The sequence below is a fragment of the Oncorhynchus mykiss genome, chromosome 18, assembly GCF_057628025.1.
Source record: "Oncorhynchus mykiss isolate SJ-2025 chromosome 18, ASM5762802v1, whole genome shotgun sequence".
NCBI classification, from domain to species: Eukaryota; Metazoa; Chordata; class Actinopteri; order Salmoniformes; family Salmonidae; genus Oncorhynchus; species Oncorhynchus mykiss.
This window is the reverse complement of record NC_143039.1, coordinates 62470286-62497124: the sequence shown is the minus strand read 5'-3', so window position 1 is coordinate 62497124 and position 26839 is coordinate 62470286. Positions and strand designations below refer to the sequence as shown.

The following is a 26839-nucleotide window of genomic DNA, read 5'->3' as shown; positions in this document are numbered from 1 at the left end:
AAGACTTAACAATAACTGATGTAGGCACAAGGTGGAAGGAAAGTTGAACCATAACTAATGAAATCACAGTTAACAAATGTATCCAGTATAAACTAATGAGTAGAATTGATATATATTTTAAATGTATTTAACTAGGCAAGTCGGGTGTAAACAGGGCTAAAAGGACAAACAAAGAGGAGAGGTGACCGTGTGATGAGTATGTCACTGCTGGAAGGTTAAGAGGCTGTGGGAAAGTACACACTCATCCTCTAGCTCAGTGTGTCCCAACTCCAGTCCTCCAGGACCCACCAGTGGGGTGAGGGGCATTCTTCTTACCAAATCACATTACTTTTGTTTTGGAGGTGTTCAGAACAGGGTTAAGAGCAGAGAATGTTTTGTTGCAGAGCGTTTAACACAACATCCAGGGAGGGGCCAGCTGAGTATAAAACTGTAATCTTTGTTGATGTAAATTTAGATTGTGGGGCCTAGGATCAAGCCTTGGGGTACTCCGTTGGTGACAGGCAGTGACTGAGTCAGCAGATGTTCTGACTTTCTATACACTGCACTCTTTGAGAGCGGTAGTTAGCAAACCAGGCCAAAGACCCCTCAGCGACACCAATATTCCTTAGCCAGTCCACAAGAATGTAATGGTCTACCGTAGCAAAACCGCTGGCCAAGTCAATAAAAATAGCAGCACAACATTGCTTAGAATCAAGGGCAATTGTGAAATCATTGAGAACCTTTAAGGTTGCAGTGACACACAGACTGCATACCAGAGAGAATACTATAGACATCAAGAAAGACAGTCAGTTGATTGACAAGTTTTTCCAACACTTCTGATTAACGGCAAAATAGAGAGGCCTATAACAGTTAGGATCAATTTGATCTCCCCTGTTAAATAAAGGATGCACCGTTGCTGCCTTCCAACCAATGGGAATCAACCCAGAGAGGAGAGGCAGGTAAAAAAATGTCAGAGACAGGCTTGGCGATGATAGGGGCAGTAACCTTAAAGAAGGGTCTAAACCATCTGACCCAGATGGTTTAAGGAACTCCTTTAGCACCTCGGACTCAGTGACCGCCTGCAGGGAGAAACTTTAACGGTGCAGGGGCAAAAGAGGGAGGAGCAGCGGGGGCTAGTCGCATTAGCAGGGGTGGGAGATGAGGAAATGTTGGACAGGCAAGGAGGCATGGCTGAGTTAAATATGAAGCTTGTCTTAATGAAGTGGTGATTAAAGAGCTCAGCCGTGTGCTTCTTGTCAGTAACAACCACATCAACATTAAAGGACATGGGCAGCTGTGAGGAGGGTTTATTCTCCAGGTCTGTAACCGTTTTCCAGAACTTCTTGGTGTTAGACCTTGAGAGAGGGAACTGCTCCTTAAGTAACTAACTTTGGCCTTCCGGATAGCCTGAGTGCACTTATTTCTCATTTGCCTGAAAGAGAGCCAGTCAGCCTGAGTATGCGTGGGCTGAGCCTTTCACCAAATTAAATTCTCTGCAAGGTCACAGTTGAACCAGGAGCTGAACCTGTTTATAATGATCATTTTCTTTATGGGGGTGTGTTTGTTTACAATACCACTGAACATATCAAAAAAGGTCCAAGTATCTTCAACAGAGGGGATCATGCTAATTTTATACCAATTTACAGAGGCCAGGCCATGAAGGAAGGCTTGCTCATTAAAGTTTTTTAGCAAGCGTCTGACAAATCAGGACAGGTCGTTTGACTGAGCAGCCAATACAAACACAGGCTGTAAAACAGTCATCACTAAGGTCATTACAGAAAACACCATACTGATACCTATCAGGATTATTTGTGAGGATAACATTGAGGAGAGTCGCCTTTTCTGGGTGTTTGGAGTCACACCTTGGGATTGGTGATAATATGAGAAACATTTAGGGAGTCCCATTGCTTTAGGACTTGGTCAGATGGTTTAAGCATGTCCCAATTTAGGTCACCTAGCAGGACAAATTCAGACTTAGTGTAAGGGGCCAGGAGAGAGCGTAGGGCAGGTCGGGTACAGGCCGGTGCTGATGGAGGACGATAACACCCAGCAACAGTCAACAAATAGCTATTTTAAAGTTTAATGCTTAAAACCAGCAAATCAAATTGTTTGGGGACAGACTTGGTGGAGGCAACCGACCACTGAAGGTGATCCTTGGTAAAGATTGCCACTCCACCAACTTTGGAAGATCTGTCTTGCTGAAAAAGGTTATAACCAGAAAGGTTAACATCAGTGTTCAAAACACTCTTCCTTAACCACATCTCAGTAATGACCAACACATCTGGATTGGAACTGTGAACCCTCACTTTCAATTTATACATTTTTAGGTAATAAGCTTCTAGTGTTAACGTGCAGAAAACTTTTACGAGAGCAGAAATCGGTGAAGCAGATATCAGTGCACAAGTCAGAATTGGGGCTAGCAACTGTAGATGATGGGCCAGGGTGTACATGCACATTTCCAGTCATCAGCATTAATACAATCAAGGCACGGCAGAGGACAGGAAGAGCTCTGCAGTGTTGATTTATGACATTTGAATGTGCATTAGATGGCAACAAGATCATATTGTACAGCAATTTCATCAGGTAACATGAATACAAAGCCGGCGATAGGTGGTTGGAATAGGATGGGAGGCCAAAAGTCTTTGCAACCAATAGAGAGTCTGAGTACCTAGTGTGGGAACAAACAGCCTGTCCCACAGTTGGGTAAACAAGAAAGTTCATAGTCAACAAAACATACAGGAGTCATGAGGCAAATAACAAAACATCAAAAAGCACAAAACAATAATGAAGTGCTTCTACACCTGCATTGCTTGCTGTTTGGGGTTTTAGGCTGGGTTTCCTTACAGCACTTTGAGATATCAGCTGATGTACGAAGGGCTATGTAAATACATTTGATTTGATTTGATTAATGACTTGGGGCTAGCCCCAACAGTGCGTGAGAGCTGTAGGCAAGCAAAAGCGGGAGAGAGGGGGAAGTGTGGTGGGGTATCTGTACAGGACAGGGGGAGTCAGGCCAGGGCAGATGGTGAACAGATCAGCAGATCATAATTCATGCAGCAGGCAATAGGAGTAGGTGGGATAAAACATTTTTATCTCTGGAGGCAGATGATCTCTGAACAGCTGGGGGGGGGGTTCCGACTTTTGGCAAGTCGGTTAGGACATCTACTTTGTGCATGACACAAGTAATTTTTCCAACAATTGTTTACAGACAAATGATTTCACTTATAATTCAGTGTATCACAACTCCAGTGGGTCCAAAGTTTACATACACTAAGTTGACTGTGCCTTTAAACAGCTTGGACAATTCCAAAAAATGATGTCATGTCTTTAGAAGCTTCTGATAGGCTAATTGACATTTGAGTCAATTGGAGGTGTACTTGTGGATGTATTTCAAGGCCTACCTTCAAACTCAGTGCCTCCTTGCTTGACATCATGAGAAAATCAAAAGAAATCAAACAAGACCTCAAATTAATTGTAGACCTCCACAAGTCTGGTTCATCCTTGGGAGCATTTTCCAAACGCCTGAAGGTACCACATTCATCTGTACAAACAATAGTACGCAAGTATAAACACTATGGGACCACGCAGCCGTCATGCCGCTCAGGAAGGAGACGCGTTCTGTCTCCTAGAGATGAACGCACTTTGGTGCGAAAAGTGCAATCAATCCCAGAACAACAGCAAAGGACCCTGTGAAGATGCTGGAGGAAACATGTATTAAAGTATCTATATCCACAGTAAAACGAGTCCATTATCGACATAACCTGAAAGGCCGCTCAGCAAGGAAGAAGCTACTGCTCCAAAGCACCATGAAAAAGCCAAACTACGGTTTGCAAGTGCACATGGAGACAAAGATCATACATTTTGGAGAAATGTCCTCTGGTCTGATGAAACAAAAATGGAACTGTTTAGCCATAATGACCATTATGTTTGGAGGAAAAAGGAGGAGGCTTGCAAGCCAAAAAACACCATCCCAACCTTGAAGCACGGGGGTGGCAGCATCATGTTGTGGGGGTGCTTTGCTGCAGGAGGGACTGGTGCACTTCACAAAATAGATGACATCATGAGGCAGGAAAATTGTCAATATATTGAAGCAATATCAAAAGACAGTCAGGTTAAAGCTTGGTCGCAAATGGGTCTTCCAAATGGACAATGACCCAAAGCATACTTCCAAAGTTGTGTCAAAATGGCTTAAGGAAACAAAGTCAAGGTATTGGAGTGGCCATCACAAAGCCCTGACCTTTGTGATGGCCCCACCCCACAGAACATTTGTGGGCAGAGCTGAAAAAGTGTGTGTGAGCAAGGAGGCCTACAAACCTGACTCAATTACACCAGCTCTGTCAGGAGGAATGGGCCAAAATTCACCCAACTTATTGTGGGAAGCTTGTGGATGGCTACCCGAAACGTTCGACCCAAAGTAAACAATTTAAAGGCAATGCTACCAAACACGAATTGAGTGTATGTAAACTTCTGACCCACTGGGAATGTGATGAAAGAAATAAAAGCTGAAATAAATCACTCTCTACTATTATTCTGACATTTCACATTCTTAAAATTAAGTGGTGATCCTAACTGACCTAAGACAGGGAATTTTTACTCTGATTAAATGTCAGGAATGGTGAAAAACTGAGTTTAAATGTATTTGGCTAAGGTGTATGTAAACTTCTGACTTCAACTGTATGACAATGTAAACTTACTTTTATTCCGTCTGTCTGCATATTTCAAGACATGGCATATGGGGGTGCAGTGAGATACCCGATGGGCTGGACAATTATCTTCTTATAACTCATCTTGAAAAAATGTATAAAATGTAAGTCTATTAATCGCCCATCGTTGACACAATTTTTATATTTTAATAGCATGGTCAACTGAGAAAAACAAATTGGTACGATTTAAGGCCAAGTGGCAAACAATGTAGGCAGTAGGGATGGGAGAGTGAGAATGCTGGGCTGGGCAGATGCTCGGGAGGCAGCAGTCTAAGGCACTGCATCTCAGTGCAAGAGGCATCACTACAGACCCTGGTTCAATTCCAGGCTGTATCACAACCGGACGTGATTGGGAGTCCCCTTGGGATTGGCTCCTCTTGATCAGATCACGTAAACCACATGCAAGGTGGCTGTCACGTTCTGACCATCGTTCGTGTGTGTTTTCCTTGTTTTAGTGTTGGTCAGGACGTGAGCTGGGTGGGCATTCTATGTTGTGTGTCTGGTTTGTCTATTTCTATGTTTGGCCTGATATGGTTCTCAATCAGAGGCAGGTGTTGGTCATTGTCTCTGATTGGGAACCATATTTAGGTAGCCTGTTTGGTGTTGGGTTTTGTGGGTGATTGTTCCTGTCTCTGTGTTTTGTTGTCACCAGATAGGCTGTTAGGTTTTCTCACGTTTATTGTTTTGTTCATGTTCAGTTTCTTCATTAAAAAACATGAATAACAACCACGCTGCATTTTGGTCCGACTCTACTTCACCCAAAGAAAACCGTTACAGTGGCCCTATTTTAAGAAAAGGCATCGGCAAGATTACAACCTGTGAACTTCTGATCCATATCCCATGTATCTCCAATAAATGAAACAATCGGACAACATTTTCATAATTATGCAAAAATAAACTTTATTGCCACTTTCATTGAGCAGGAGAAATACTGTAAACCAATAGGAGAATAATGTAATGCAGTCTACTGAAGCTATGTGACATGACCTTTCTGTGTGCTTTCTGTTCAAGTCCAAGGTTTACCATAATGTAAAGATATAATGCAAATCATGTGTGGTTACATAAAATATGATGAATATTAAACAACGTTGAATTATTTGACCTACGTCTTTAATCTGATGACTTGGATTGGAATAGAAGCAAAATGTCAATTCACAACACTGGTCATTTTTAGTAGAAAGTAAGCAGAGGCCTCGTGGAGAAAAAAAAAACAACAAGGATGTTGTTAGAGTTAGTCCTTGAAGTAACTAGTATCATCTTACTAAAATACTGTAATGTTATTCACATCATGGGAGAAACAGGCATTGTTACTCAAAATATAGACCATGTTCAACGAACACAAGGCCACACTTTGACATAGAACAACAAAAAGCCATCTTCAATTTGAAAAACTCACACTTACAGCTTTAATATACAAAAGAAAAAAATTACATTATCACACATATTACTGCCTTAAATACACCTATTTCATCGCTATGGCTTTTGGAGAGTGTGCAATTAGTTAGAACCCGATGTAATGTCGCAGGATTGGGATGATCATTTAGATAACATTGATTAATATTGTTGTGCTTTTCAGGTGAGTCTGGGTGTAGAGGCCAGGTTGCAGATAGGTTCATATTTCATTCTTACAAAAGATGATTCTCTTAGATTCAGGCTTTACTTTGGTTATGAGTCACTTGCGTAATAAAGAAACATTCTCTAATATCTACGGTCCCATTTGGACCAAAGCTATATGATATTGGCAAATCCTCTCCAGATAATAACCAGCCATTCATTCTACTTACAGGAATAATCCACTCAAACAGCTTTTTGCTATTTCTTTTCATTAGTCTACTGTTGATACTGTCCCAAAATATAGTTTTTGAGTGGATTTTTCCTTTAAAACGCATAAACAAATTCCAAAAGAGCTAAACAAATCCACATTTTGAGTTACATTATATGTAAGCAAGATCATTCCCAAAATGAATTTGAGGCCAATATTTGAAATGTCAACCAGAAGCAGAAAATGAAACAATTTTACTAGTATCTGCATTCTGCCCTCTTACTCAAAAAAGTACATGCAAATGAAAGAATATTAGAATCCAAAATGTGACGTGTAAATAAGTAAATAAATTAGGTCGAGAAACAAACATGTTTTGTTGTCGTGGCAAAGAGGCCACGGACTCAGTAGTATAGTTACAATAGGCATAAGAAGCTATACGGAGCACTATAGCCTCGGCAACATCCCAACTTATACAAACCCCTTGGTTCTGATCTGTACCGCTATGGAGCAGTTACGTTCTCATTTCTCACTAACATTACCTCACTAACACATACTCCTAGACTGCATTAGTACCAATAGGATGAAAAGAGCAGTACATGTAGTAATGGGCACATGCATGGAGGCCAACCTGCTTCCAAAACAATAGATTCTGATCAATCTCCTCCAGTGGCTTAAACAACTGATCTCAAATCAGTTCCCAGCAAGCAGACATTCAATCAAACTCTGAATGCAGATCCCAGGCATGTGTGGGTAGAAGAGTTTGTTAAGCAGTCCAAGTATATGATTCTCTCCACGTTGTGCATGTTGATGAAGTGAGGACATTGCTGGCCGGTAAGACACCGTCTTCCTCTTTTTGCATGTTGATGACGTGAGATTGCGAACATTGCTTAACTACCTCCTCCTGAGCAACCTGAATCTGTCTTCTGACTTCTCATCCATGACACACTGACAGAAAGTGTTCAAACGGTCTGTAAAATCCCTGAAACTCAACGGTGCATATCAGAAAAACACCAACTCGATCCATTTCGATGCGTCACTCATTATTCACAGAGTTTAATGCTGTGCTATGATATTTACATGCCTGCCACAGTGCAATTCAAAAGTACAAATAGCCGTCGACTAATGTGAACGTCACTTACTAAAACAAATAATTAATAGCAGTTATATAAAGCAACCATAACTGTGATACTGATAATAACAATGTCAAACACAACCGTGATAATAAGATTCATAATAATAGTTATGATAGTAAATAGGCTCTGTCTGTGCAGTGAGAGATTGCTTAATAGTGGTGGTCAGTGGACAGCTAGGATTTAGACCAGTCTGTTGAGAAGGATGAGACATGTGACCCTTTGATGATGAGTTGGGCTCCTCTGCTTTGATCAGGCCCCTCCCCCTAGCTGTGTCCATTCAAATGTTCAGGCAAGGTGGAGGGAGGCCCGGACTGTTGGGGGTGAGGGGGTTGTCCCCCTCCTGTGGTTATGATGCTCCTAGGTTAAGTTAATTAGACCTGTGCTTTCAGAAGGCAGTGGTGACAGCGGTCCCTCGCCTTGTCCCCAGTTGTACCAGCTCCCTGGGCACCGTGTCCAGCTGCTCATACGCCAGACGCCCCTCCTCTCCTGGGGACCGTCATCGGCAGAAGAAGAAAGAGAAGGAGATGTTAGACCTCAACCATTTGAAAATGGACCAAGGTTCACTAAAACAGACATTGTTTGTCAACCACTCACCCAAGGTGAGCAGGGTTTCTATGGCAATGTGATGAAGCTCCTCGTCTGCCGAGTCACACAGCAACACCACCGCTCGAATACTCTCTACCGCCTGACAGAGAGAAGAACAGGTTCACTTCATAACCGGTACGTTGATGAAAGGAGACTAAGCCAGTGCACACATTGGTGCGACACATTGGTGCGGCTGGCTTCCGGGTTTAAGAAGCAGTGCGGCCAAACCCTCACTAACCCGGAAGACCAATTGTGCGTCACCCCACGGACCTCCCGGTCGCGGCCGGCTGCGACAGAGCCTGGGCGCGAACCCAGAGTTTCTGGTGGCACAGCTAGCGCTGCAGTGCCCTAGACCACTGCACCACCCGGGAGGCCTCGCAATATTCCATTTGGGTTGTGTTTCGGAGGACTCATGGCTTTCGACCTTCGTCTCTCCCGAGCCCGTACGGGAGTTGAGACAAGATAGTAATTTCTAACAATTGGATACCACGAAATTGGGGAGAAAAGATAAAATAAATAAATAGAATATTGCAGTCAGATATACACTGACCTGTAGACAACCGAGAGCAGCGCAGGCAGACCTTTGCGTTAGAACTCCCCCCTCCGACAAGGACTGTGTGTAGCAGTCCACCGCCTGTAAACACACACACACACAGAAACTCAGTTCCCTGCCATAACACACCTGTCAAGTAATCCTGGCTGGTTTAGTAGGGTTGATCCTTGACCCTCCCGGTTTAGTAGGGTTGATCCTTGACCCTCCCGGGCTAATAGAAACACCATTTCAAAACTGACCTTTGACCTAAAGGGTGTGTGAGAGGCAGCGGAAGTGATGTAGGCAGTTGCGGCCTTGCTGAGCTGGGGGTCTTTGTGGGAGAGGAGGGAGGCCAGGGCCCTGAGAGTCTGCAACTGGGGACACAGGCTGGTGTGTGACACCTCTTCTAATTCCTTTAGACAACGCTCCGAGTCGCCGCCGCTCAGGACTTCCGCAAACACAGCTGAGGGATGGACGTCCAGTTTATTACATAATTAACTCACATGGGTACTTACAGTGCCTTGCGATTCGGCCCCCTTGAACTTTGCGACCTTTTGCCACATTTCTTCACAACAGTATCTCGGACCTGCCTGGTGTGTTCCTTGTTCTTCATGATGCTCTCTGCGCTTTTAACGGACCTCTGAGACTATCACAGTGCAGGTGCATTTATACGGAGACTTGATTACACACAGGTGGATTGTATTTATCATCATTAGTCATTTAGGTCAACATTGGATCATTCAGAGATCCTCACTGAACTTCTGGAGAGAGTTTGCTGCACTGAAAGTAAAGGGGCTGAATAATTTTGCACGCCCAATTTTTCAGTTTTTGATTTGTTAAAAAAGTTAGAAATGTTTGAAATATCCAATAAATGTCGTTCCACTTCATGATTGTGTCCCACTTGTTGTTGATTCTTCACAAAAAAATACAGTTTTATATCTTTATGTTTGAAGCCTGAAATGTGGCAAAAGGTCGCAAAGTTCAAGGGGGCCGAATACTTTCGCAAGGCACAAGTTTTGTTCAGCGGACCATGTAGCAAGTCAATGTTTGGACCCCTCAGTCTTCATCAGATCAGACCTCTAACTTGGGTTACTGACTGGTTCGACGTTCCACACTACATCATTGTCTTGCCAAACAGCAAAATGTTAGTTAAAGCAAAACAGACTGGCACCTAGATTATAAACAACTCCGCCTCCAAGGAAATTAGTACACTAGGACCCCCAACAGATGAGGAAGGGAGGTTAGTTACATGAATGCTGATAAAAAAGGTGTGTTGGTCCTGAGCCTTACCCTCTCTAGCCACCTGCAGTAGGTGTTCCTTCATGTCCCCAACACTGTGCTCTGAGACGTAGCTGTGGAATTGGAACACTGTGAGGACGTCCTGGGACAGGGCCGAGGGAGGAGGGGAGGCCAGTTCACTCCTGTCCACCATCTCACTCACCACCAGCCAGATCACTGTGGAGGACCGAGAGGGAAGAGAGATACAGCCGTGTGAGATGTATACAGTGACAGCACAGACAGCTGTGTGAGATAAATACAGTGACAGTACAGACAGCCGTGTGAGATGTATACAGTGACAGTACTGAGACAGCTGTGTGAGATGTGTACAGTGACAGTACAGACAGCTGTGTGAGATGTGTAGAGTGACAGTACAGACAGCTGTGTGAGATGTATACAGTGACAGTACTGAGACAGCCGTGTGAGATGTATACAGTGACAGTACAGACAGCCGTGTGAGATGTGTACAGTGACAGTACAGACAGCCGTGTGAGATGTATACAGTGACAGTACAGACAGCCGTGTGAGATGTATACAGTGACAGTACAGACAGCCGTGTGAGATGTATACAGTGACAGTACAGACAGCTGTGTGAGATGTATACAGTGACAGTACAGACAGCTGTGTGAGATGTATACAGTGACAGTACAGACAGCTGTGTGAGATGTATACAGTGACAGGACAGACAGCTGTGTGAGATATATACAGTGACAGGACAGACAGCTGTGTGAGATGTATACAGTGACAGTACAGACAGCTGTGTGAGATGTATACAGTGACAGGACAGACAGCTGTGTGAGATATATACAGTGACAGGACAGACAGCTGTGTGAGATGTATACAGTGACAGGACAGACAGCTGTGTGAGATGTATACAGTGACAGGACAGACAGCTGTGTGAGATATATACAGTGACAGGACATACAGCTGTGTGAGATGTATACAGTGACAGGACAGACAGCTGTGTGAGATGTATACAGTGACAGGACACTACACTATGGCAGGGTTCCCTAATTGGTGGTTTTATTTGGCCCACAAGTTTTACAAGCAAAAATAAAGAAAACGGTCTTGATTTTTTGAGCATTTTCAATGTTGGACATAAGACTGTAAAAACACCAGGAAATCAGTTCCAAGTGATTTTAACTTTGGAAATCTGTTCGCAAGTATTCCCACGCATGATAGAGACACGTGGTTATATGTGTAAGAAAGGTTTTACATTTTTATGTCTTAGTCAATTATTATCTCTGTTTGGGCTTCTTGCAGTCCTCAAATGATTTGTAATTATGTTCCGGTCCCTCGAAATCCGCACAAGAAAAAAAAACGTCCCACGGCTGAATCTAGCTGATGACCCCTGAACTATGGTGTAATCAATCAGATTCACTCACATACACATCATACACTTTGTAAATGTTGGAAACAAATATCTCCAAACACAAAACGTTTTAAGACACAAACACACAGAGAGAAAGAGAGGCCTACCTGTTTCAGCTGTGGTGTGTGGGTGCCTCTCCTGCAGTGGACTGGTGTAGCTGTGGTGCATGTGTTTAAGCACCCGGTCCAGCGTAGTGTGAAACTGTCCTCCAGAACCACTACACTCTGACCACAGAGCCATCAGCCCTGGCCGCTCTGCCAACCCTGGGAGCACTGAGAGAGAGGAGGGAGGACATAGAGATTCATTATCTGACCTAGTTCCTTGCCCCAGAGAGAGAGTACAAAGTAGCCTCCATTTATTCATATTTACTCAACTGTAAAGTATTGAGAGAGATCAAGAGAGAGAGAGAGAGAACCCACCGTCAGCAGCCGAGGTGATGCTCCCCAGGCATTCTGTGCTGATCTCTCCCAGTTCCTCTAGCAGCTGAGTCTGAGCTGAGAGCTTCTGGAGCTGGGCTCTACGCTGCCAAGGGCTCCCTCCACTGGACAGTAGCTGTCGTTACACACAGAGATTGAGTTGGTGCGCACACAGTCTAGCCAAACCATGTAGTATTGTGTTAGTCTCCACTCTTCCATGCAGTTGCAGCCAATAAATGACAAGAGAACTTCCCGGCCACACTCTTAGATCAATGCTAATTTCATTTTCTACATCTGCTCAAGACTGTAATTCGTTAGCATGACAGAGTCTAGTTTGTTATCAATTGGAAAAATGATGTTTGACATTTAAATTGCAGGCAGCCTAATAGGAGCACAGTGGATTTGACACATGCTTGACTATAACAATATCATAAGAAAAACATTTCTCTATTTTCCAGATTTCCTCTGTGAGGGCACTGGAGCATGTTCATTCACCTGGATGAGATGATCGCAGTACTGCAGATGAATGACGATGGCCATGTCCAGATTCTCATTGCCAGTGGTGAGAGGCAGGGGGCTGCCGGCCACACTGTTGCCCACCCCGGTGTCCTCCGTCAGGGCTTCACTCAGGTGGCCCCTGGCCTCTGGGTGCTGGCCTCCAGGCCTGTTAGACAGACAGGAGATACACAGTCACCACCAGGGGGCAGCAGCAGAGTATAGAAATGGAATACAATCACTACTAAAACCATGAGAATATTACAGTATGTAAATCAGCCTGATATGTAATGCTAGAGTTAAATGCATTATGTTCCATTGTAATATAGAGGCTCTGGTACAGAATAACATTTACTGGCTGACACTCGATACTGAACATGAGTAGCTGTTTAACACCCTACAATGTTTATTGAATTATACAAATTCTCTAGGATTGTGATCTGGACAGGAAGTGGGCACCTGAGACAGACAGAAAGAGACAGAATAAGAAGAGAGGAGAGAGAGATAGGAGAGGGACATGGCCAGAGAGACACATAGGGCAGAAAAACAAACCGAGCCACGACACTGTTAGGCTGACAACAGCGATAACAATCACACCGCATAACGTGCATGACAGTCACAGCAACACATGATTAACAAAAAATCACAACAAATTAAAAAAGGAGAGCCACACACTCTAGGAGCTCAGATGCAATAATTGAATAACCTAATAACCAACGTTTCGACAGACAAGCTGTCTTCATCAGGGTATAATTCAGCAATAAGGCACGAGGTGGTGTGGTATACGGCCAATATACCACGGCTAAGGGCTGTTCTTAGGCATGACCACAAACCCGAAGTGCCTTATTGCTATTATAAACTGGTTACCAACGTAATTCGCACAATAAAAATACATGTTTTGTCATACCCGTGGTATACCACGGCTGTCAGCCAATCAGCATTCAGGGCTGAACCAGTTTATGATGACAAACACTGCGGGTCACTAGTTTATATAATGTCAAAGGACACACACAGGTGTCTGTAATCATGGCGGGCTGTGGCCTGATATCATTGGTTGATTTACAGATATAAATAGAACATGTAAAAAACAAATGGATATCATACATACAATTTGGCTAAATAAGCCTACAAACATTACAATGATTAGTAGAATCACAAGAATAGCTTCAGATCAAAGTCTACGTTGAGACCAAGGGTCTTTAAATTAAACATCCAGGCAGCCTCTCGATTTATCAATAAATTGTAGAGGTCACCCCCTCTCCTAGGACGGGCGACGTGATGGCGATAAAACGTAGGGACGAAATCAAGTTTTTACACGTGCTACGATGACCCAAGATTCGTACTTTTGATTTGCGCTTTGTTTTACCTACATAATTTTTACCACAAGGACAAGTTATAAGATAAATAACTGCCTTAGTGGAGCACGTAATAACACCTTTGATTGGGTTCTGTTTCCCTGTTTGTGGGTGTTTGAAGGATCTACATTTGTAAGTGCCATTGCATTGAGCTCAGACATTACACTTGTATTTTCCATCCGGTAGAGGCGCAAATAGTTGTTGTGCAGGGGTATATTGGGATGGTAAATCAGAGTTTACCAGTTGATCTCTGAGATTTATGCCCTGCAAGAATACGACCAAGGGAGGGTTCGAAAGCACATTACCAATACTGTCATCGGCTCTTAGAATATGCCAATGTTTGTGAACGAGTCCATTAATTTGTTCAGAGCACTTTGAATAGCTAGTAGTAAGAACGCAAGAATGCTTCTTTTTGCGAGACTGTCCTTGAAATAGATAATGTCTTGAATTTTCTCAATGGCAGTATTAATCTGACCATTCTGTCAATCTGATTGTTTTTTGCAAATTATTTTTGTTTGACAGAATTGGCTGTAGGGCAAACTGTTTTTCAAGGGAAGCAGGTGACAGCTATCATCAACAAACTGTTACCATCAGTAGGTGTCCTGTAAAGATCAGTGTATGTTACATTATCCTCACACAAAAGATCAAGGAAACTGATGTGTGTCAGATTGCATAGTAAACCATACAAATTAACATAGTTAGGAGCCATAGGATATTCCATAGCAGTACCCTTTGTCTGAATAAAGAAATCATTTACAAACATGAAATAGTTGTGTGTGAGTACTACTAGTTACAGCAACACAGACAGTCACAGACAGCAACAAGACAATAGTCCAACCATAAAGAACCTACACCTGGCAGAGACTGCTAACCTGACTCTTCTGGACAGAAGCACAGGGCTAGAGAGACAAACAGGAGGGGAGGAGAGACAGATGGGGGGGTGAGAGAAAGATAGGGGAGATAGACAGAAGGGGGGGAGAAGGAGAGGGGAGAGACATAAGGGGCGAGAGAGGAGGAGAGACATAAGGGGAGGGAGATGAGGGGAGAAAGAGATGGGATAGGAGGGAGAGAAAGAGAAAGAGGGTAGGAGAGAGGGAGAGAGAGATAGGGAGAGAGAGGGAAGGAGAGAGGGATGGGGGAGAGAGAGATAGGGGGAAGAGAAGGGGAGTGATGAGGGGGGGCTGGTGATCGATAACGGTAGGTCACAAGCAGATAAATAAGACCTGATCTATGGAGTCCCGGCTTTTGGTGTGCATCAACGTATTCCGTGTTTATTTCGTATATGCTTCACAACGCTAACCGGAATGCAGATGGGGGCTACCGTTCTCATACCAGACTGAATTGAAAACAAATCAAATAGGGTCCCCAAATATGGAAACTTTACATTTAAGTACTTTAAACCACGGTGTGTGTGTATGTGTGACTAACCCAGGCTGTCTCTCTCCCCCTCGCTCCTTCTCTCCCCCCTATTTCTCTCCCACCCTCTCTTTCTCTCCCTCCTACCCCATCTCTTACTCCCGAGAGGCCAATTCTTTATTTTCGACAACATTTTCACTAAACAGCAAACATTTTACAAGGTAAGCTTCCATTTGATATGTATTTGAGCTATAGCCACATGGGATTCATCTTTAGGTTGGTAGGAACAAATCTAGCATATTGCCATGTTATCTGATGTATGACTTAATGGCAACATCGAATGTCCACTGAGTGACTATATCTTTGCGCATCAAAAATATGTTGACTGCTTACGCGCTGTAGGCATCCATTACACAGAGGATTGGCTACTATGGCACCTTGACAGTCTTGTAGCCAATGAGATAAGCTTTCCAGGGATATGTAGTTTACCCGGGAGGGACAAAGCAAGGCCTAGAACCTTTATGTGTAATGTGAACTATTGCTACCTGGCTCAGAGACGAGACGCATGCTTCATTACATTGTAAACAGATTTCATCGCTTTCATTTCATGGCTTTAGAATAAAATATGACTTCTCAAGAAAGAAAAAAAACGGGGGAAAAACTAAAATATCAAACAGGATATTAAAAAGAAGGCATCTATGAATAAGCATACCGACATAGAAGCGTTGAATAAAATACTGGAGTCGGACTTGGATCAGGGGAGCGATTTCACCTCGGCCGATGACGATAACCTTCTAGAACGATTGGATGCACTTTTAGATCTGGAAGTAAATTATTTTCATGACTTTATATCGCTAATTTACTAAATGCATTTCGTTTTTTATAAGTTGTCTGCTTTTTGTGCTTTGGATTTAGTTTACATAAGCCTATGTAGCAAGTCATTTCAATGTTATATCATACATAGTTGTTCTTGTCTATGTTTCATATCAGTTCACTGTTTTAATGTTCTATGTTTCATGCTTGTAACTTTGGAGAGGCCATTGTTTATTTGTGGTTCTCATCTCTGCCTTTGTCTCCAAAGTGTTACTGTTTGCGTTGTGTGTGTGCTTCACACCTTCTATGCAAGTCACTGTACAGATAAAGTTTAGGCTTGGTGTTTTTATTTTACAGTAATGTTGTTTTGTAAATTTTGTCAACTGAAATTCTGTCTTAACAATATATCCCTTTATTTTATTCACCACAGAGTGGAGGATGCAGAGGATTTGGATGATGACGTTTTGGAGCCACCCCTCCCCAGCTAGTACCCCCGCCGGCCAAGGTCTTCACCCCCCACTGCTATAATCTGTCTGATGGTTCTACATCCATCACTCGACAAAGACCCCACTCCTCCTTCAACCACCCCTCCTCTCTCTGCAAGTTCATCTGGAGGTGCGGGGGCAGGGAGGAGATCTAGGCCTCAACAGAGAAGAGGGAGAGGCAGTGGAAAGCAGCACAACAGAGGGAGATGAAACTGAGGACAGGTGGCAAACGGTCCTTGAAGATGCTGTGGAGTCAGAACAATTTAGGTTTAAAACATACACCACCTTGCAGCTGTTTCAGCTCTACTTTATCACCTCTATACTGGAATACTAATTAGTAATACCAACAAGTATGGGGACAAGAAGCAGCAGGGGGAATGAAGGACCTGTCACCATCAAGACTAGTTGACAACTGGAGCAAGTCCCCACTCTGTCGGTTCGAGTTCCCTACCTCCAACATGAGTGAAAACCGATTCTTGGCCATCAACCGTACACTTCACATGTGTGACACACAAAAGGATCAGGAGAATGACCAGAAGAAGGGAACTGCAGGGTATGATCGTCTTGCACGGGCCAAGCCCCTTTATCATGACATGGTGGAGGCATGAAGAACTTACTTCAAGCCTGCTCAAAATCTATCTATAGATAAGCGCATGGTTGCCTCAAAGGCTCGAATTGACTTAAAGCAATATATTAAAAATAATCAGACAAATGGGGCTACAAGCGCTTTCTGCCAGCCGATTCAGCCTCTGCCTACACGTGGAAGGCAAGGCGATCACACCCACTGGGAAGGGCCTTAGTTATGACTATGTCATGCAGCTGGTGGACTTTCCCTCACTTGGGTACAAGCTCTTTGTGGACACCTTTTATACTAGTCCCATGCTTTTCATAGACCTCTTGAAAAAGAAAATAGGGGCATGTGGCACCATTCGTCCTAAAACAGTCGTTTTCCCAAAGACCAAGGTAAACAACATGACAAAGACAGCGGAGGAGGACCATACGTTGGATCAGGACTAACAAGCTGCTTTTTGTGAAATGGAAGGACACTAGGGAAGTAACCATGCTCACCACACAGCATAAGGCATTCAATAATGACCATGTCTCAAGGAAGGTGAAAAATGCCATTGGGGCACGGGTGAGGACGAATGTCCCCATTCCTGATTCTGTGGAGGACTACGATGCCAGCATGGGGGTGTCCTATCTGATGCTCTGGTAGGCTACTACCAGGTCCTCCACCAGACCAGGAAGTGGTATAAGACTTTGTTTTTACCACTGTGGACATTGCTACAGTAAACGCTTTCATTCTCCACAAGCAGATGTCCAAAGCAAAAGGTCAAACCCCTCTCTCTCTGAGAGCAGCTGGTGTTGGAAATGGCTGAATTGGGGGCCCAAAGCAACCTCACAACCATTACAAGACCCCCCCTCCCCCACTCAAGGTGAGCGCCACTATCCAGCACACAAGCCAAAAGACAAAAGAACTGCAAGCATTGCACAAAACACAGGGAGGGAAAGGGTGAAATGCCAGATCTTCTGTTCAAAATGCCAGATATCTTTTCAAATCAAATCAACTTTTTGTTTCCTGGCAGTGAGGGACAGCTTCAAAGACTCACGACATGCACAAGCTATGGTGAAAGTGTAATCTAATCATCCTACACCTGGGACGTAAAATGAACACGAACGCCATTTGTAAATAGTTCCACTTATTTCTATTTTTTTTACCTTTTTTAGTGAAGGACACGTGTGTCACCAAGTTTGTGTTTGATAAGACATGTTTATATATTTAATGTACAGTACCAGTCAAAATGTTGGACACCTACTCGTTCCAGGGTTTTTCTTTATTTTTACTATTTTCTACATTGTAGAATAATAGTGAAGACATCAACACTATGAAGTAACACAGATGAAATCATGTAGCAACCAAAAAAGTGTTAAACAAATCAAAATATATGACAGCTTTGCACACTTTTGGCATTCTCTCAACCAGCTTCACCTGGAATGCTTTTCCAACAGTCTTGAAGGAGTTCCCACATATGCTGAGCACTTGTTGGCTGCTTTTCCTTCACTCTGCGGTCCAACTAATCCCAAACCATCTCAATTAGGTTTGGACCCTTTGGAGAGGTTGAACCCTGGATACCCCATAACACCACCACAATGTTTGAGTGAGGTCGATATGGTAGAAGGTGTTTTTATACAAATAGCACTTAGGGATTGCAAATATGTAAAACACTTGGTTTAATTTACAGACATATGCCACTATGGAGAGGTTTAGGGACATTTGGAAACGTCCCGTGACCACACCTGACACCACTTACTAAAACATATACCCATTTCTAGTTGTTAGGTCTGTCAATCCCATTTTTTTCCGACATTGTTCACGTTGTGGAAGCCATCTGATGTGTTTCCAGCTCTAGTCATCAATAACTCACTTATAGTTTGTCAATGAAAAATGACTTTCATGTCAGAATCATGTAACTAAACATGATTAGCAGTTACTTTTGGGTGTGTCTATTTAGGCGGAAATATCTGTACTTTACCATTTATATTTTTGACGACTTACTTCACTACTTTCCTAAAGAAAAGTATGTACTTTTTACTTCATACATTTTCCCTGACACCCAAAAGTAGTCTTTACATTTTGAATGCTTAGCAGGACAGAAAATGGTCAAATTCGTACAGTTATCAAGAGAACATCCCTGGTCATCCCTACTGCCTCTGATCTGGTGGACTCACTAAACAGAGAACATTCCTGGTAATCTCTACTGCCTCTGATCTGGTGGACTCACTAAACAGAGAACATCCCTGGTCCTCCCTACTGCCTCTGATCTGGAGGACTCACTAAACACAAATGCTTTGTTTGTAAATGATGTCTGAACGTTGGAATGTGACCATGCCTATCCGTAAATTTAAAATAAAATAAAATTGTGCCTGTCTGGTTTGCTTAATATAAGGAATTTTAAATGATTCGTACCTTTACTTTTGATACTTAAGTATATATATAAAACCAAGTGGTGGATCATTTTAGACTTTTACTCAAGTAGTATTTTACTGGGTGACTTTCATTATGAGAATTTAGTACTTTTTCCACCACTGCACACACACGGATACACACACACACGGATACACACACACACACGGATACACACACACACGGATACACACACACGGATACACAAAGGCCCAGTGGAATCTCATTGTCTGTGGTGAGATGTGGCGTGACAGGGCAGAGGTTAGGGGCCAGAGAAGGAGATGGTGGTAGTGACCTTGCCTATCTCCCATGTAGGGTGTAGTAGCCTAGAGAGAGTACAGGGGATGGGACTTTCCCTCTTCCCCTCCCTCTTGACTCACCCAATCCTCTCCACCTCCATGTCAAAGAACACAGAGTGGTGGAGGGCGTGGTCATCACCCGTGTCATCGTCATCGAAGTCGGAGGTGTTGAGGAAGTCAAAGCTCTCCAGAGCGCTCTCAACCGTCAGGCTGAGACTGGACGACCTGCTCCTGTGGCCCGGGAGACGACACTGAGGGAAAGACGTCACGAGATGCTGAAACCCTGCTTGGAGGGCTAGCACTAAGAGAAACTAGGTGCTATAAGAACATGGATGACTTGCTACAGTAGCCCGGGAGACAGCACTGAGGGAAAGATGAGACCCTGAAATGCTCTGCCCTAAAAAGCCCTGCCAGGGGTTGGCTAGACTAATACTAATGGAGACCACCTGTAGCCATGGGGGGGTTCTAATGAATGTCAATACCACAATACAGCTCCAATCACCTTAACAGCATACATTAACTACCACCCTTAAAAACCTTGCCAGATCATTTATCTTTATGAAAAATAAACAAATCCTATCCCAGGGAAAATCCCAAAAGGCACCTTGTACCCTATACATTGTGCAACTTTTGGCCAAGGCCACATGGGGCAGTGCACCACATAGAGAACAGGGTGCCATTTGGAATGACACAGGGGACATGGAAGCCAGGCCTCACCTTGAGCAGGTCCTCCAGGCGCATCACTTCCTGTTCCAGGTCCTGCAGCTCTCTACAGCGTTGTCCCAGTGATTCCAGCCTCAGCAGCAGGCTGTGCAGGGCCTCTTCCAGGCTGCTCTCCAGGAAGGCCCTGCTTCCCTCCCCGGCCCAGCTCAAACCCACCACCTCGGGCAGAATGTCGGACGACGTCAGCCTCCTCACCAGTTGCCTGGTCAAGCTGCCTGGTTCTTCAGTGTCCAGTTCCACGGGCTTCAGCAGCTCTGAGCTGACAATATAATAGAATTGAATAGATTATAATACAAATTCATTGAGGGGAGATTAATTTGGCCTCTGTGCAATAAACATCATAAAGACAAAACATCAATCACATATTACCTGTCGTCTTCATCTCCATCCCTGTCAGACCCAGCGTGGTCCAGGAACACATCCTCAGGAGCCACAGCTGACGACTGGCTCTCAGAGCAGAGAGAGGAGGAACCTACATTAAGCTGGAACTCTGCCCTCTCCCACTCTGACTCCACTTCCTCGCTGACCAGACTAACACTCACGCTACCGCCGCTGTCACCACTCTCCTCTTCCTCCTCACCCTCCTCTTCCACTACGTCTGCATGCACCCGAACCATCTCTTCTACCCCTTTGTCTTCCCTGGGGGGTATTTGAGGCCAATGGTTCGTGTCAGGCGGCGTGACAGTGATTTCGGGGTTGGACTGGCCTGGGGCGAGGCTTGGGCTGAGGGAGGAGACTGATGTATCGGAAAAGGTGAAGGAGAGGCGCTTGCACTCAGAGTTGCCACACCCACCATTCTCAAAGACGTCATCAGGGAGGGTGGACTGGAGAGGGAGAGAAAGGGGGGGGAGAGAAAGAGAGGGGAGAGAGAGAGTCAGATTAGAGGAGAGAGATATATATAGAGAGAGAGAGTCAGATGAGATGAGAGGAGAGAGAGAGTCAGATGAGAGGAGAGAGAGAGAGAGAGTCAGATGAGAGGAGAGAGAGATATATATAGAGAGAGTCAGATGAGAGGAGAGAGAGCCTGTAGGTGCTCCAATAGTCTAGTGACATCACAGCCTCCTCCTCTTTCCCTCCTCCTACTGTTGTGTCAGTCTGGGACGTGAACACAGGCTGACACAAGCCACTCCATGCAAACAAATAAGCAGGCAAAGGCACACAGGCAGGGGTAAACGGGGCTAGTACTAGCGTAGCAGACCTCACTCACATAGACCTCCAGCCTGGACTTGGGCCTGGGGCGGAGGGAGGCCAGGTCGCCAAAGGAGCGACTGCGTCTCAGCTTCTCTAACAGAGAGTTCCTCAGGGCGTGGAAGAAGGAGAAGCGATGCTGGGTTGGGGAGGGGCGGGGGTGCCACTCCTTTACCACTCACAGGTAGCAGGGGGAGGAATGGGTGCAGAGTTGGGGGGGTGGTACGAGGGAGGGAGCAGGGGTGGGTGGAGGGAGGGAGGCAGGGAGTGAGAGGGAGGGGGGTTAGAGGGAGGATGGGGAGCAAGGAGGGTGTGGCGGGTGGGTTAGGGTTAGTCAGACTCAACCATTGCTTTGTTAGCATACACAGACACATATACGTTGAATACATAGACAGACAATCACAGTTTCACAGTTTAAAGCAATCCTGGGTAAGTGGGTTCCAGGGTTAGTGCAACAAGGGATCCTGTGTTGTGAGCAAGCAGGTGCTAGGATGCAGGATGCTGTGCTATAAGCCGTACACCCACTCCTCTCCCCTATCCCACCCCAGGGAGAGGACGCTCTGACTGGGACTCACAAAGAAGGACTGGTCCTGGAAGGTGGGTGTCTCTGGCGTGCCCTGGCTGTAGACAGACACCCGTCTCTGCAGGGCGGTGGCCTTGCTCACGTTGCCTGAAGAGAGAGTCAGGTCCTCCACATCGAACGGACTGCATGGGGGGAGGACAGAGAGACAGTTAGGAGGGGGAAGTCCATTAGAGAACTATGAACTACAGTACTATGGTAATGCTGTAACACTGGAGCAGACACCCAGATTCTCCAGAAGAGGGCAGCGTTAGAGTATAACTTAATGTAGTCAACGTACACTGATGTAACTAACCACTGTAGTATGTATTGTGTAGTTTATAATGTCCTACAATATGGTTTGTTTCTGTTTAATTTGCTGTTTCCATGTTGTTCATGTTTTTCTGCTCCTTGCACCACACCAATAACTTTCTGTGACCTTCCTCTGTGACCTTCCTCTGTGACCTTCTGATTCTGATTAAACTGTCACTAACCAAAATGTACAAATATATCCATCACTCAAAGAGACATTTAATTAAGTCCACTTACAACCATGTGACCTCCAGATTGAGTTTGATTGTTCCCAGGTCGTTGACATCAACAGCCACCACCTGAGGCATGGCCGTGAACAGGTCCTTGGTCTCACAGATCACACTGCCCACTAGGATGTGAGTGGCTAAACCCTTCAGCTCGGTAACCTGATTGGACAAGAGACAGGAAGTTAGAGCTAATTGGACCAGAGAAAGGAAGTAAGGTCACATTGACCACCAAGATGTGAGTGGCTAGACCTGTTCAGCTCTGTCAAGACAGGAAGTTAGAGGGTGATTCAGGTAGGTTAGTGCTGGGCTAGAACAAAAGCCTGCACACTCTGTGGTTCCCCAAGACCAGGACTGAACTCCACTGCCCTAGGCTGGGTCACTGTGCTCTAGGCTGGGTCACTGTGCTCTAGGCTGGGTCACTGTGCTCTAGGCTGGGTCACTGTGCTCTAGGCTGGGTCACTGTGCTCTAGGCTAGATTACTGTACTGTTATCTATGCTGGGTTACTGTACTGTACTCTAGGCTGGGTCACTGTACTGTACTTTAGGCTGGGTCACTGTACTGTAGGCTGGGTTACTGTACTCTAGGCTGGGTTTTATAAAGCACGTTGACTTAAAAATGTCTTCATAAATATAATTAATTGGTTGATTGGTTGGTTGTTTGATTGACGGATTGTGCTGTACTTTGATGTTGATGAGGTCTGTGATGAGGGGCGTGAAGACCATCTCTTCTCCGTCCCAACTCTGTCTGGAGTTCACCTCTATCTTCCCTTTCAGCTTCCAGCGCTGACGACCATACCGCATGAAGATCTGACAGACGGAGGGAGGGAGGAGACAGAGGTGTGAGAGGGAGGGAGGGAGAGAAACAAAGAGAGATTTAGAGAGGGCAGAGAGGGATAAAGATGGGTAGAGATAGAGGAGAAAGAGAGGGGGGTGAGACAAAGATACAGGTTAAAGATAGATGCAGGGTCAAGGAGAAGGATATAAGCTAAGAAACGGTTGTTTTTATATATTTATAAGTGCCGTTTTCGAGGCAGTCTGCAGATTGGGAAAGATATAGTTGTCTATTTGTGATACAGGGAGGGCCTGTTAGGAATGATAAAGACAGAGAAAGAGAGAGTCAAGTCTTATATTAATTCATCTCACCTCATACTGATCTCCTGAACACAGACGAGCAAAGCCAGCAAGACCTGAGGAGAGAGAGGAGGGGGGCAGAGAGAGAGGGGGTTGGTGGGAGAGTGAGTGAGGCAGCGAGCGAGGGGGGGGGGGGGGGGGGGGGGGGGTAGTAGAAAGAGAGGGGCGGGGGGTGAGAGAGAGAGAGAGAGAAGGGGTTTGGGAGAAAGAAAGAGAGTGAGACAGAGATAATTGAGCAGTGAAATCATTGCTTGTTTGTTTTTCAGTCTACACTAACAGCAGTTCCCCTGGCCTCAGTCTTACCTTTCATTTTGATATGGAATTCCCCCAACAAGTTCTCCAGCTCCACCTCAAACGTGCTCATATTCTGGGGAGGAAAGGAGACTGATCAGCTCAAACACAAACAACTGGAGACGAACTTTGACACCAGGCTGTGTTCGATCTCAGTGGGTGATTGTATAGTGCCGGTGAACAGGCTGATTTATGTGTGGGTCCATCCACACCTCTGTGTACTCCTTGTATCTGCGGTTGACCTCTAATATGCTCTCTCTGGTGGCCTTGGTGGAGGGAGAGGCAGAGAAGGCCTGCTTCATCTTACTGGCTCCCTCTCTCAGCATCCTCTGGATACAGAACACCTCATACAACTCATCCACCTGCAGGGGACGCAGCACACAGATGGTTAAACACTATAATCTACACAGCCCAGACAGGGTTAAAATACTTTACATACAGCAAGGAGGTGGTTACACACAAACCATATCCAATAGACGTGACATACAGACTTAAAATCGCTATTAAAGCAAAAATAGTGTTAATAACTTAAAACGCAGTAAGTATACACATCAAAGACAATTACAGATGTATAACCTATATAACCTGTATACATACAAACCACACACTGATCAGCCAATAACAGCCTGTGAAGTTTGTAAAGTTCGATACAGCATAAACAAAAGCCCTGGGCTTGAAACAAGCTAATAAATCCTACCCATCCTCCCTCATACACAAAGACACTAAATATTCAGTAGGCAGATGAGTGATCATTTCCAGAGAGCGGCGCTGGATATGAGGACTCACTCCAGCCCTCCTCTGGGGGAGACAGATTACCATGTCTGACAGACTGATGAGCAAGCCCTGCCCAGCCTCAGACCCACACCCTTTGTCATAGACCTGCACAATTAGATCATTCACAACCCTGCAGCATAGCACACTGCCCAACTTCCCCCTTCATTGAACTATGCTAAGCCCAATGACTGTGGAGAGAAAAAGGGGAGGGAGGGATAGAGAACTGGGAAATAGAGGAAGACAGAGGTGAAGAAAGTGAGAGAGAGGCTTGTGGGAGTCCCAAGGAGGCAGACAGCGTTTAGCGATAGCTTGGGAGCACTGTCTAATACTCACACACCCAGTAGAAACATGGAGAAAGACACTGTGGTGGGTCAGCATTAATCCACATGGGAGGAGAAGGAGACAGAGAGAGACAGAATAGAAAGAGAGAGAGGGGGAGATCCAGCTTACTTACGCAACCCAACTCTCTCCATCCCTCACTCTGCCTGTAATGAGCCTGAGTGATTGTATAATGTGCTGACTTCCCTACTTTCCTACTGTATTGAGACTGTATTGAGACTGTACTGTCTGGCAGGCATAAACAAAGACCTGGAATGGGCCAAATGAAAAGGAAATATCCAGATGACGCCGTGGAGCTGTGAAATATTGATGCATCGCAGTCTTTAAGGTTCTCATTAGGGGAAAACAGAGGGTGAAATGGGCCAATCGTATTCCCCAGCGTTTTGACAATCACAGCAGACACAGAAGTGGTGAAGGGGGAGGATGATGATGAAGTAGATGAATTTAGTAGGAAAGCAGCAAGGGCTGTCAGTTGTCAGGGAGGGTACTGGGATGCTCCAATTCAAGGGTGGAACACTCCGTCTAGAAGGGGAGTTGAGAGGGTTGATGATGATGTCAGATTCTGGCAGTGCAGTGGATCTTTGCTATGTTTGATATTAAAAGAGAGAAACCCTGCCCTGCCCCAGCTTCCCTCATAGCATCATCCACCCCCACCCCAACCACAACAGCCCTGTACCCCTGGGTCCCCCTACCGCTACCACAACACCTCACCCCCACGACACCCCCACTCCCATCCTGCCCTGCCATGTCTGTGGTATGTGGTAGGCTGTTAATTTGGGTGCTGCTTCTCTGATTGGAAAGAGCTGAGCCACAACCAATGAGATCATTGAAAAAGGCTACTTACTCCCGAAAATGTAGATTAACTCTAACAAGGATTAGAATTCATTCTACCAATGACGAATCCATGTCACCACACTCTCGATGTCTATTTAACAAATGTATATAGCTCAAATATCTTAGAAGGATTGTACAGCGGGAGAGTGCAGTAAACAGACCCTCTGTGCCAACTTTGCCCTATAGGGTTCAGGTCACCAAGTTCAGAGTGGTATCTGAGAAATGGGGATTTGGGGGAGTGGGAAGAGGCTGTCTGTCAGTGACTGACACCTACTGGTGTCAGGGTGGGATGCCTGCCCTGCTGATCAATGCTGTAGTCCAGGGGAGAAATCAGCATAAAAAAAAAAATCTAAATCAAATCACATTTTGAGTTTGAGTTTATTTTTACAGGGACAGTGCACATTAATCAACGTTTCAGTAAAAGTGCCGGTTTTAGCCAGCCGGCTAATTTTCAACCGCAGTCCCTGGGCAGGTTATTAAAAACAATTACAATATAGACAATAGCAGCATAGAACAAGCAAGACATAGCAACATAGGACAAGCAAGACATAGCATACAGACAGAGCAACATAGGACAAGCAAGACGTAGCATACAGACAGAGCAACATAAAACAAAAAGCAGCAAGACAAATGTCATAAAAGTAACAAAGTGTTTCCACACCTCACAAGCTACAGACAACAGACAACATGGAAAGCGGCAACACACAGCTAGGGACCATGTTCACAAATCTGATTGACCTTTAGCCATGTCTTCAAGCATTTTGTGAAAGTGTGATATGTGGTGCAGTTATGTGTGTCTGATGGCAGTGTATTCCAGACATGGGAAGCTCTCACAGAGAATGCAGATTTACTAAAGGTGCTTTTCCTTAGGGGAACTATACAGTCACCTCTCATGGCAGACCTTGTGGATCTGCTGCCATATGTCTGGGTTTT

At 44.8% G+C, this 26839-nt stretch overlaps 1 protein-coding gene across 12 annotated transcripts in view; it reads right to left on the bottom strand.

Moving 5' to 3' along the window:
* Positions 1 to 5556: 5556 nt before the first annotated feature.
* Positions 5557 to 26839, bottom strand: part of LOC110496551 (rho family-interacting cell polarization regulator 2) — a 78969-nt gene continuing 57686 nt past the window's right edge. For 6 of the 12 annotated variants that reach the window (XM_036953294.2, XM_036953295.2, XM_036953296.2 and 3 more), the window contains exons 7-24: positions 24172 to 24321; positions 23972 to 24035; positions 23681 to 23724; positions 23219 to 23344; positions 22548 to 22696; positions 22015 to 22144; positions 21459 to 21608; positions 20621 to 21075; positions 20246 to 20510; positions 19610 to 19779; positions 12256 to 12424; positions 11764 to 11896; positions 11452 to 11616; positions 9985 to 10149; positions 8955 to 9157; positions 8713 to 8796; positions 8172 to 8262; positions 5557 to 8063 (exon numbers count right to left, since the gene is read on the bottom strand). In XM_036953294.2, the coding sequence (XP_036809189.2) occupies positions 7963 to 8063; positions 8172 to 8262; positions 8713 to 8796; positions 8955 to 9157; positions 9985 to 10149; positions 11452 to 11616; positions 11764 to 11896; positions 12256 to 12424; positions 19610 to 19779; positions 20246 to 20510; positions 20621 to 21075; positions 21459 to 21608; positions 22015 to 22144; positions 22548 to 22696; positions 23219 to 23344; positions 23681 to 23724; positions 23972 to 24035; positions 24172 to 24321 (2814 nt within the window). In that variant the 3' untranslated portion in view covers positions 5557 to 7962. The remainder of the gene's footprint in view (positions 8064 to 8171; positions 8263 to 8712; positions 8797 to 8954; positions 9158 to 9984; positions 10150 to 11451; positions 11617 to 11763; positions 11897 to 12255; positions 12425 to 19609; positions 19780 to 20245; positions 20511 to 20620; positions 21076 to 21458; positions 21609 to 22014; positions 22145 to 22547; positions 22697 to 23218; positions 23345 to 23680; positions 23725 to 23971; positions 24036 to 24171; positions 24322 to 26839) is intronic. The other 6 variants (XM_036953298.2, XM_036953299.2, XM_090209070.1 and 3 more) reach the window with 1 other exon arrangement.